Source organism: Heloderma suspectum, chromosome 6, assembly GCF_057233095.1.
Source record: "Heloderma suspectum isolate Gila_16-S chromosome 6, 16-S_ref, whole genome shotgun sequence".
NCBI classification, from domain to species: Eukaryota; Metazoa; Chordata; class Lepidosauria; order Squamata; family Helodermatidae; genus Heloderma; species Heloderma suspectum.
The window spans coordinates 62,908,884-62,921,074 of record NC_139463.1 but is presented as its reverse complement, the minus strand read 5'-3'; the positions used below and the strand labels follow the sequence as shown (position 1 = coordinate 62,921,074).

General features: G+C 50.2%; 1 protein-coding gene across 5 annotated transcripts in view; it reads right to left on the bottom strand.

Moving 5' to 3' along the window:
• The window catches only part of LOC146341003 (gasdermin-A2-like), a 34,289-nt gene extending 22,944 nt beyond the window's left edge, over nt 1-11,345 (bottom strand). Inside the window, exons 1-3 of one of the 5 annotated variants that reach the window (XM_084804567.1) lie at nt 11,239-11,345; nt 7,387-7,511; nt 2,709-2,961 (exon numbers count right to left, since the gene is read on the bottom strand). In XM_084804567.1, the coding sequence (XP_084660693.1) occupies nt 2,709-2,925 (217 nt within the window). In that variant the 5' untranslated portion in view covers nt 2,926-2,961; nt 7,387-7,511; nt 11,239-11,345. The remainder of the gene's footprint in view (nt 1-2,708; nt 2,962-7,386; nt 7,512-11,238) is intronic. The other 4 variants (XM_084804565.1, XM_084804568.1, XM_084804566.1 and 1 more) reach the window with 4 other exon arrangements.
• Nucleotides 11,346-12,191: the final 846 nt, after the last annotated feature.

Here is a 12,191-nt window from a genome sequence, read left to right as displayed (position 1 = left end):
AACTGCCTACTCAGAGCATAGGCCACTCTGCTGTTCCTTGCTTAGTCGCTGGTGATTAGCATCTGAAAGAGTCATTAAGTTGCAAAAGGATTAAAGCCTTGAAAAGAATCCTTTCATCTGTGTCTTGAGTTGGCTATTGGGGTCTACGGAAAGAGGCTGCTAGGGCGCTCCTGACAATATACCTGAGAATACGATTCTTTTAATATAAAAAAGCAGAATTGTGGCATATATCTGAATAGATTTCCCACAAATCAGCATCAGCTAGATATTGGAAACCTGATATTAATTAATTAATTAATTAATTAAATTTATTACCCGCCCATCTGGCCGGCTACCCAGACACTCTAGGCAGTGTACAATACTAATAACAACAGAAACTACAACGAATTTACATAATCAGCTGAACAAAACAACAGAACAACAGTGCTCTAAAGAACCCTAACCCACTCCAAATGCCCGCCTGAACAGCCAGGTTTTTCAAGCCTGGCGGAAGCTCATCAAAGAGGGGGCATGACGGAGCAGTGAATAAAAATAAAAAGTAAATCCCTCCCCATGAGACTATGAGTCTAGGTATACGGTGATTTCTAATAGGTGCTTAAGTGGCCTGTTGAGGGTGGGAAAGAACCATTCCCTTACAATTTAGAGAAAGCCCAAGTACTGACCATCACTGGAAAGGGGCTATGATTTCAGGTGAAGCCGGAGTAATTGCACTAGGAGCATTTTGCCTTGGAGAGAACTTGTTGACAAATGTTCTCGGCGTGTGAAGACTTTCCCAGATCACCTTATTAGGCCCTGGAAATTGGAAGGACTTTTCTATGGGTCAGAAAGTTGACTCTGGGGTTTGCCATCTTTGTCCGAGGCTTGCAACTTAAGTTGCATTGAAAGCCATCTTATCAAATTGACACTCTGATCCTACACATTCTTTCCTCAGAACAAAGTCCAAATTCTGTCAGTGGAATTTAGTTGGTCCATTAGGAACGTAGGAAGCTGCTTTATGCCAAGCCAGACGATCAGTCTATCTTGCTCAGCACACTCTACAGTGTAGACTCTGCATAGACTGGAAGCATCTCTCCAGGGTGTCAGACAGGAATATTTTCTGGCTCTGTCTGGAGATGCCAGGCACTGAACCCGAGACCTTCTGCGTGCAAAGCAGGTGCTCTACCACTGAGCTACGGCTCTCCACACACACACACACAGCCCCCGCACAGATAAATTTCCCTAGAACTGTAGCCCAGGGTCTGTGTGGATGCAACATGGAAGTACGTATTAAGGTTGCACAGATTTTGCCCACACTCTAGGTATGCAGGAAAATGAGCGTTGGAGGCTCCCACAGATCATAAAAGACCCACAGTTGCTTCCTGAAGGGCAAATGAGTGCCCCAGTTCCGGCTTCAGCTTACTGAAGCAAGCATTTGCACGTTTGGAGCATGTCCACTTTTAGGTAACCTGAGTTAGAATGCTGACAGTAAGCACCAAAGTAGATGCAATATCTGCCACATTGTCAACCCTTGCGTGGCTGGTTCATTTTAATACATGGCCAGCATGGTGGGGGCTGAACCAGACCAAGACCATAGCATAGGGGAAAGGGCCTTTAACCCTTTGCCCCCAGGCATGGACCTGATCCAATGGCTTTCCCCCCATTGTAAATGGCAAATGTGGAGTCCACAGTTTGGATTTGATTGGGACTGCAGTGGGGGACAAAGAGTTAAAGACCCCCCCTCTACATTACGGGCCTGATCTGGATAGCCGCCCCCCCTCCCAGCATCCCTGACTGTGTGTCTCTATAGTGGCAGATGTTTTTGCTACCATGAAGCATGTGAACTGGCCTGCACTGGGAATTCACTGCCAACCATGGGGTCCCACTGAATTTATGAAAGAGATGTCTGATGACCTTCAGACAGGGTGCTTCCAGGCAGAGGGGTCCTAATGCTAACTATCAGAAGAAATTGTGTAGCAATTCCATCTTTTTCTCCATAACGGATGAAAAAGATGGAAGTAGTGGTGAGAAAACATGGGAAGGCAACTACAGACATCTGGGGCTCCCATAACATTCTGTGAATGAAGTAGAGATGTACGAAACCCCACTTACCTGGCTCCGCTGGGGTCCGCGGGTGGGGGATGGCAATCCGGTCCTCTCCCCTGGAATCTTGCCTGGCCGGCTCTGCTCCGCTGCCAGTCCGCAGAGCCGCCAGCTGGGCCGATCCACAGCAGGGCCTCCATCCGCTGCCGGGCTGCTGCAGACACGAATGGCGTCCTGCGTAGGGGACGCCATTTGCGTCCCTATGCTAGGCTGTGATAGGCTACGAATATATTTACGTGGCCTATCACGGCTAAAGCAGGGACGCAAATGGCGGCTGCTACGACGGCTGCCATTTGCGGCTGCAGCAGCCCGGAGGACGACCCGGAGCCGCTGCCGGAGCCGCCGCTGCCGTCAGAGCCGCTGCCAGGTAGGTCCGTTCTGGGGATCTTGGGGGGTGTATTCCGTTCTGCCACGGACTCCGGCACTCACTGGAGTCCGTGGCGGAATTCTCCAACATCCCTAGAATGAAGCTGGAGAGTGGCTCAATAAAAACTGCATCTAGAAGTACACAGACAGATGAATTCAGGGCCCAATATCACATCTGCACTTTTTCTGTGCTCCTGCAAAGTCATGGCATGCACCCCCTCCCCCAAAATAACGCATGAAGAAGACTGCATCTTAGCAATTACCTAGCTGTGCAATGTGGTCTTTTGATAACAGCACATCCTCCAGCTTGCAGGACGTCTTTTTGAAAGAGCATGTCTGCCACGGAAGAATCTTTCTCTTCCTTTGAACCAGGTACAGAAGTCTGAAATCTTCATGGTCAGTAACATTTTGTAGATGGTTCCAATTTCCATTTGGGTCCAGCTGCTTAATCCAAGATTTAATTGCCTTATGGAACGTCATTTCGAGGACTTATGAAAAAATTACCGGTTGACTGACCTAAAGAGAGGAGCAATGAGAAGAAAAACAAAATCAAGAATTGCAATATGTTGTGCAGTCGGTCTGCCTCTTCATAGAATAGTAGGATCATAGAATAGTAGGCTTGGAAGGGGCCTAAAAGACCATCGAGTCCAACCCCCCCCCTCTTGCTTAAGTGATCTCTCCTTCCAGACTTCCAAGACTGTTCTGTTAAGTGTTGCACTTTGTTCTGTAGTGCCGAACATGATGATTAGAATGGTTAAGCCCACTCAAAAGCAGGGCAGATAGATTTAAAGCACTAAGAAAGAAAACCTCTTTAAATTGTTTATCAAAATCAAGTTTCCCATTGGTATATTTCCTCTGTGAGTGTGTGTATGAGTGAGCGTGAGTATATGAGTGTGAGGGAAAATGGGGTCTGGGCAATCACGGTGGAGTGTGGCCTCGCCCACTGCTGGCACGCATCCTTGCCACTCGCATTCTTGGACTCGATGGTCTTGTAGGCCCCTTCCAACCCTACTATTCTATGATTCTATGCCCAGAACCAGGTCAGCCCTCAAGCTGAAACAAATTCCCTGTCCCTGTTCTACGCAAGAATACATAACAACTGGCTGATATAACCACTAAAACGTGCTCATGTACAACCAAATAGGGCATGAACATGCTGGGTGACATGCTGGGCAGCCAAGCAGCAGCAGAGCTGCCTCCACCTCCCCTCCCCATGCCCCTCCCTCCCTCTCCCTCCCCTGCTCCCCCCCCCAGAGGCCCCAGCCAAGAGGGAAGAACAAAAGCAGGGCCAGCAGCCAGCGTACTCCCTCCCTCCCTCCGTCCCTCACTGGCTCATTGCTGGGCAAATGGAGGGGAGCTGGCTGGGACCTGTCTGAAAAGATAGTACCGGGTCAAAGACTCGGTGTGACCTGTCATGACTACAAGCCTGGCTGGAATGGGGTGAAATTGGGGGGTGGGATGCTCTCAGGGGGAGCCTTCAGATGCTGTACTGGATAATGGGTTTGTTTCTAGAGAATTGTGAATTAGTTACTCTCCATTCATTATAATGTAGTAGCAGGGGGGAGCCGGGACATGGGCCAGAAAACAAACCTCTCTCATTGGTTAAGCAGCCCCTGCCCGGCTGATGACGCTCACTGCCCCTCCCCACACCCAACCCAGAAGTATGTTCCTTTCAAGCACTGTGTGACCCCTGAAAACGGGATTTTAAAGGTATGCCACACTGGGGTTTTCTTGCTTCATGTGTCCCTGATGGACCATAGCCAATTCCATGAAAATCCGGGAAATACTCCAATACGCTTCTCATTCCATTGTCATGAAGATCTCTGCCCGGAAAGAAACAATTTTGCCACGGCAGTCCACATTTTAGTAACATCCAGACTTAATTACTGTAATGTGTTATATGTTGGTACCCTATGATGGTACGATGCCCTCCTGAGGGATGCATGCCAGGCACATGCTTTGTCATCCTGTGGGAACCAGGTGAAATCTGCCTTGTTTCCCCACACTTTTGGTGATGAATGACTCTATTTGCATTCATTGGTTTTGGCTGAATCTACACATAGCAGTTTTACCATTCTCATACTGCAGTGATAACGATTGGTGCCCATTGGTGTCATGTGCACCAATAGTTATCATTGCAGTATGATAACAGTAAAACTGCTATGTGTAGATTTCCCCTTTGTTTTTTTATTGTATTATTAAATATATTAATCGCCCATCTGGCTGGTCACCCAGCCACTCTGGGCAATGTACAACATACAATAAAAACAGTTTAAAACAATAAAATTCTACAATAAAAACATTTTCTAAAATACCGTAACCCACCCCAAATGCCTGCCTCAGCAACAACGTTTTTAATGCACGACGGAAGCTCGTTAAAGAGGGGGCATGACGGAGTTCCCTAGGGAGGGAGTTCCACAGAGTGGGGGCCACCACAGAAAAGGCCCTCTCCCTCATCCCCACCAGTCTAGCTGTCCTGGCTGATGGGACAGAGAGAAGGCCATCCGAGGCTGATCTTGTTAAGCGGCCTGTCTGGTGCTGCTGGAGGCGCTCCTTAAGATAGGCTGGGCCGGAACCATATAGGGTTTTAAAGGTCAAAACCAACACCTTGAATTTGGCCCGGAAAACAACTGGTAACCAGTGCAACTCCTTCAGCACCAGAGTGATGTGATCTCGCCGGCAGCTGCCTTTAATCAGGCCAGCCGCCGCATTCTGTACCAGCTGCAGTTTCCGAACCGTCTTCAGGGCTAACCCCACGTAGAGCGCATTACAGTAATCTAAACGAGAGGAGACCAGGGCATGTACTACTGATGGGAGCAGGTGGTCGGGAAGGAAGGGGCGCAGCCGCCGTATCAGATGGAGTTGATACAGCGCTGTCTGGCTCACAGCTGACACCTGAGCCTCCATGGACAGCTGGGAGTCCAAAATGACCCCCAGGCTGCGGACCTGGTCTTTCAAGGGTAGCCGTACCCCATTCAACACCAGGTCAACATCCCCCAGCCTCCTCTTGTCTCCCACCAAAAGTACCTCGGTCTTGTCAGGGTTCAGCTTCAGCCTATTCCTCCCCATCCAGCCACTCACCATCTCCAGACATTTGGACAGGGATTCTACGGCCAACCTTGGTGAAGATTTAAACGAGAGGTAGAGCTGCGTGTCATCCGCATATTGATGACACTGCACCCCAAACCTCCTGATGATAGCCCCCAGCGGCTTCACATAGATGTTAAATAGCATCGGGGAGAGGATGGAACCCTGTGGCACCCCACAAGTAAGTGGCCATGGGTCCGAAACCTCCTTTACCAGTGCTACCCTCTGGTACCTGCCGGAGAGGAAGGACTGGAACCACCGCAATACAGTGTCCCCAATGCCCAACCCCTCCAGGCGGTCCAGGAGGATACCGTGGTCAACGGTATCGAAAGCCGCTGAGAGGTCGAGGAGAACAAGGAAGGAGCATTCACCCCTATCCAGAGCCCTCCTCATATCATCTACCAAGGCGACCAAGGCCGTTTCTGTCCCATGCCCAGGCCTGAAGCCCGACTGAAATGGGTCTAGATAATCAGTTTCTTCCAAGTGTGCCTTCAACTGCACCGCCACCAACCGCTCAATCACCTTGCCCCAAAATGGCAGATTTGAGACTGGGCGAAAGTTGTTCAAAACTTGAGGATCCAAGGAGGGCTTCTTTAAGAGTGGTCTTATCACTGCCTCCTTGAGGGCTGATGGCATCACTCCCTCCTCAAGGGAGGCGTTCACCACCGCCTTGATCCCCTCACCCAGTCTCTCTCTGCAGCTCATAATGAGCCAAGATGGGCAAGGATCAAGTAAGCAGGTGGTCGGCCGTACTGATGAAAGCACCTTGTCCACTTCATCAGGAGGAAGAAGCTGGAACCGATCCCACAAAACCGGTTTGCCACAGGCCGCCTCTTGCTCACTAACTGTATCCACAGCGTGCAGAGTAACACACCTAATCTGATCAATTTTATCTGCAAAGTGCCTTGCCAAGGCCTCACAGGAGGCCTTAGAATGCTCCAGTGGTTCCGGAGCCACAGGACCGACCAGGCTCCGGACCACTTGGAACAGCCTCCTGGGGCAGCACTCTGCAGATGCGATGGAGGCAGCATAATATTCCTTTTTTGCTGCCTTCACCGCCACGTGATAGGCTGAAGATACAGCTCTAGCCCGTGTCTGATTGTCTTTGGAGCGAGACTTCCGCCACCGGCGCTCTAGCCGTCTCACCTCCTGTTTCAGAGCTCGTAACCGTGGATTGAACCATGGTGCAGTCCGAGCCCTGTTCAGGGGGAGAGGGCGTTTCGGAGCCACCTGATCTAATGCCCCAGTGATTGTGGCATTCCAGCCACCCACCAGGGTCTCGACCTAGTGGCCGTTGGCATGCCCCAGAGAATCCCCAAGCGCGTTCAGGGATCCATTTGGATCCATAAGACGCCTGGGGCGGACCATTTTAATGGGTCCTCCACCCCTGCGGAGGGGTTGTGGAACCGAGAAGTCCAACGTCACCAGATAGTGATCTGACTATGACAAGGGGGTGGTGGATATACCCCCGACTTCCAGATCACTCCCCGCTTCTCCAGAAACAAACACAAGGTCTAGTGCATGACCTGGCCTGAACCTTAACTGAAATAGATCCAGATAATTGCTCTCATTCAGGAGCATCTGGGGATGGTTGGCAAGCACTTGCTCAAGGACCATGTCCAGGAAAGAAACATTTGCTACCAGCCTAAAATTGTTGAGATATTCTGGGTCCAGGAAGGATTTATTCAGGAGTGGTCTCACCACCATTCCTTTCAGCCAAGAAGGATAAGGTTTCAATATGGAAGTAGTTGCATGAACCAGTCCAAGCATCATCATCAAGATGTACCAACTGAAACATCCCACAAAACTGGCCAAGACTGTGCTCTGGATTAGGGATGTACGAAAATCACTTACCTGTTTGCGGATTACGTTTATGGTGGGGGGGGAGGCGTTCCGTCCCTCCCCCCGGAATCCTGGATGGAGGGGGAGGCGTTCTGTTCCTCCGCGGCAGCTCTGCGGATTTCCGGCCGCGGAGGGCTCTGGGGAAAAAACAAAACGCGTACGCAAATGGCGGCAGCTACGGCCGCTGCCATTTGCATTCCTTATTTTTGACGTCTTAATCTACGTAAATATTTACGTAGACTAAGACGGCAAAAATAAGGGGAACGCAAATAGCGTAGTGGACGCTATTTTTGTTCCCCTTATTTTCACCATCTTAGTCTTCGTAATTATTTACGTAGACTAAGACGGCCCAAAATAAGGAACGCAAATGGTGGCGGCCATAGCCGCTGCCATTTGCGTACGCCTTTTTTTTTTTTTAACCCAGTCGTTTTGGGCTACGTACGTTTTTATGTAGCCTAAAACGTCTGGGTAAAAAAAAAAAACACAACTTACATAGCCTATCACGTGTGTGTAAACCCCCCCCCCCAAACTGCAAATGGCGGCGGCGGCAGCCGGTCGGAAGACCAGCCGCCGCTGCCGCCGCCACCGGAGCTGCTGCCGGAGACGCCGCCGCTGCCGCCCGGAAGATCCACCCCTGGTAAGTCTCATCCCGGGGGGATCCACGGGGGGGTGGGGGGGTGGCAGGCCGTTCCGCCACATATTTCGGGGGGGCGAATGCACTGGCATTTGGCCTCCCTGAGATCCGTGGCGGAATTCTCTGCCATCCCTACTCTGGATACTTCACCTGATTCACCTGCTATAACACTGAAGTCTAAGTATTGGGGGCTGTCTTCATGAGCGATTTACTGCAAAGTTGGAGCAGTCTGAGGTTGTTCGCGATGGATGATGTTGTCACCAATCCGTCTCCAACCAGCTGCTTCCCTCTTGAAAAGCTGCATTTTTTGAAACTCCTCTTAGTCCGACTTTTTTTTTTTTTTACCGAAAGCGGCTCCCTGGTGATTTTGTCATAGTGTGCCATTCCCTCCCCCCCATTAAATCCTGGGCGTGCCTCTGTGACTGGGCAGTGACATGGTCAAGGGGGTGGGACGCCTCATTCCCTCTTCCCCCCACAATTGAAGTAGTTTTTTCTGTCTCCCCCCTTCTGTGCATGTTTACTCAGAAGTAAAAAATACATCTGTGCATGTTTATCTGTAAGTAAGAAATAAATCTTGCTCCCCCACAGTGAATCTTCAACATATTCCAATGCTGGATGGGACTCTCTGTATAGCATTCCCCTTCTGTGTGTGTTTACTCAGAAGTAAGAAATAAATCTCGCTCCCCTGCAGTGAATCTTTAACAGATCTCTGTGCAAACAGAGCCATGATCAATTGCTAAAGCGTTAAAGTGTTTAAAGGGTTAAAAGGCTAACTTTAGTAACTCGTCCTAAAGCGTTCTTTTGCTTCTCTGTGAATGCTGTGCTTCTTTGACTTCTGCTGTTTCTCTGTTGTTATGTAAAGTCGCAGTAGCGATGAGATCACAAGAGCTTCTCACCTCATTGCTAGCAGGGGGCAGGGGGGTTGGAAGCTATAATTCCCTGGCAGAGTGCTGGAATAGGGTGAAATTGAAAGGCTGGGCTGCTTTCATGGGAAGGCTTCAGATGCTGCCCTCCAGAATCGGCTTCTCAAGGCAAAAGTGTGCACACTGGGGGAAAGGGTGGGGGGAGATAATATAGTAGCAGAAGGGAGCCTTCAGAATTGTGAATCAGTTGCTCTCCATTCATAATAAAACAGTAGCACGAGGGAACCTGGACAGGGGGTGGGGTGGGGACAAATAAGCCTCTCTCATTGGTTGAGCAGGCCCCGCTAGTCTGATGATGTTTAGTTCTACTCCCCCCACCCCATCCAGAAGTATGTTCCTTTCAAGCACTGTGCGAGCCCTGAAAACCGGATTTTATAGTACTGTAACCATACACTTGGCTTTTCTTGCTTCCTGTGTCCCTGACGGACCAAAGTGTCAGGGTTGCAGCTGAGCCCACAGAGTCCCAAAGCAGCTCTGATTCTAAGGAGGAGATACAATTCGTGGGGGAGGAACTCTCTCAGACTTCAGAGGTGCAGCTGGAGGGGGAGCCCCCCCCCGCTCACATCCCTGGGAGCGACAGTGAACAAAGCGTGGAAAGGAAGGGACAACCTGAGCTTTTAGACGCGAGGCGCAGGCACAAGCAAGAGATTGCAGGAGCCAAGCTTAGGCGCTCAGCCCAATTGGCTCGACGTCAACAGCTGCACCCAGAAGCATCACGGGAGAAGGGGAGATCTTCCCCTCCCACCTCTTAAGTTCAGAGAGTTGCCGCATTTTTTCCAAATGGAGATCAACTGATGTCCTAACCCTTAGAAACCCCTAGATGGCTGTTCCTTTGTAGTTCCTCTGAGTCTCAAGCAATTAGCATCTGTATGTCTCATTAGGATAAATGGAATTAAAGCCTTGGAAAGCAGCCCTTTTGTCTGAGTGTTGCTTCTGGCTATTGGAGGATTCAGTGGGCAACAGGAGCACCCTGACAGCAAGCTGATTCCATGAAAATCTGGGGAATACTCCAACACGCTTCTCATTCTGTTCCCATGAAGATCCCCCTCTGGAGGATGCAAGAGATTTTACCTTGGTAGTGCCTTGCAAACATATCACAGTGGGTCTCTAATAGATCCACAGCCTCCTTAGGGCCCGAAAACAACACGCCCCGAACAACCCTAAAAAACTCCACTGGGCAGCATAGAGAGGAGTCAACAGAGGCAGATGGAAAGTGTTTCCTTGCCGCCTTCGCTGCCCCTGAACATAGTTGCACATAGGCCAGTGTTTGATGGCATCCATTAGGAATGTTTCCTCCATCGATGCTCAAGCTGTCTTCTATTTTGTTTCATTGCTCTCAGCTCTGGGATATGTCACGGAGCTGTATGAGCTCTACCCTGGAGAGGGTGCTCAGGACCAATCAGGTCAGCTGCCCAGCTCATCTCTGCGTTCCACAGATCAACCAGGGTTTCGATAGGGGAATGATAGAGAGTTCTCTGACTTTCCCTCTCCTTGGGTGGAATCATGGAAAGCAGCCAAGACAGACAGCAGCAGCAGCTGCAGCAGCAGCAGCAGCAGCAGGAGTGACCAGCGCGCGACACAGATGGGGCGGCCTCCTCTCTCTCCTCGTGCTCCCCAGGGCTAGCTACTCTGTCTGGCCGTGGCCAGGACCACGGCAATGCTGCAGCACTGGCTGACACCAGGGCCAGCCCTACCAAGAGCCGCCATGAGCCAGGTGGCTCAGGCAGCGGATGGGGAGGGTTTTGTTTGCTATATTCCCCCCCCATCTGCCACCCATGGGGCTGTAGGTCACTAGTGCCACTGCCACTGCACCACCAGCATCACCGCTGCAGCCAGCCGGGCAGCAGCAAATATGGTTTAAATATGGTTTAAACCGTGTTTGCTGCTGCAGGAAAGTGGCTGGCGGTGCTCCTACAGGGCTCTTGGGAGGGAACGTCCCTCTCCCCGGGGAAGGGACCCTTCCTCAGGGCCAAAGCAGACATCGCTTTACATCCGTTTCTAGCAGCTGCGACTTTCTCCCCATCTTTAGCCTGGAGTAGGCACAGGGCCCCCGACCTGGATCAGGACTCTAGCATGAGGAGTACAGGCTTGGTGGGCAAGGGGGCCCTGGAGAGCACCCGGGCTGCAGCTTTGCCATGATGGTGGCAAAGACTATTTAAAGTTTAAAACCGTCCAAGATGGCCCCAGAAATTCTGTGAATGGGCCAGAGCAGTCGAAGCATAAAAGCCTAGTCCGGAATCCAATTTGGTCACTCTCAGACACCAAAATCTCTTCTGAGACAGTAAAATGAACAAAGAAATCTCTTACCTCTCCTGCTCTGAAATAATGACTTTTCGTAAAGGCCTGGTCCGTTGGCTTTACGGGGCTCAACGCGTTCAGCCTGTGCAGAGAAACACACTTCTCAGACTGGGAATTCAGGCTGGATTCAGCTGTTTTATATATAAGGCCACATGAGACACACCTGCTCTCTGGTGCACTTTGGAACAATAGGACAGGAGAGTCCAGACCTGTAGTTCCCTCTGCTATCAAGCTGTCTTGGGGAAGGAGGGAGAAAGAGAATCTTCCTCTTCTGACAGAATAAGTTTCTGCTTTTATTCCCCCTTAAAGCAGCTGAATTGTGCCATAGTTTGTTTTCTTCTCTTCCTCAAAAAATGTCAGACTTCATAGGCACTGAAGGAGGTTCTTGGTTTTAGTTTAATGTTCACTGGCTTTTTCAAGAAGTCATTGATTGAACAGGTTTGTATCCTTCTTTTGTTCCAAGGAGCTGAGAGCAGCAGAGATACAAAAACTGGATGGAACCATTGACCCCATAGAGTTCTGGCTGGTTTTGACTGAAACCCAGAATGGATCGACAGCCACACTGAAATCGGAACCACCAGTCTCCACTGGATCTGTCCCTTGGATGGCAGACCACTGGGAGCCCCATGAAAGAGTGGGATGTAAGATAAGAATAGTAAATGAGCATTTTGAATGCTCAGAAACTGGTCCCCAACCAATAGGGTCCCTACAATGGGAGCGTTCTTCCCTTTGCGAATAACACATGTGTGTGGGATTCTGATCTGGGCCACAGCTGGGACAAAGGGTTAAAGCCCACCACACAGACCAGGGTCCTGATCTGGCACAGCACCCCGTGCCAGCCCTTGATTTTTACACAATCAACTGAGCCAGGGCAAACTTCATGGCCAATATCAAGAGAAGTTTGGCCCCAACATAATTATCTTAATGGAAAATAAAAAGCATAGTGGTTCCAGTCACATACT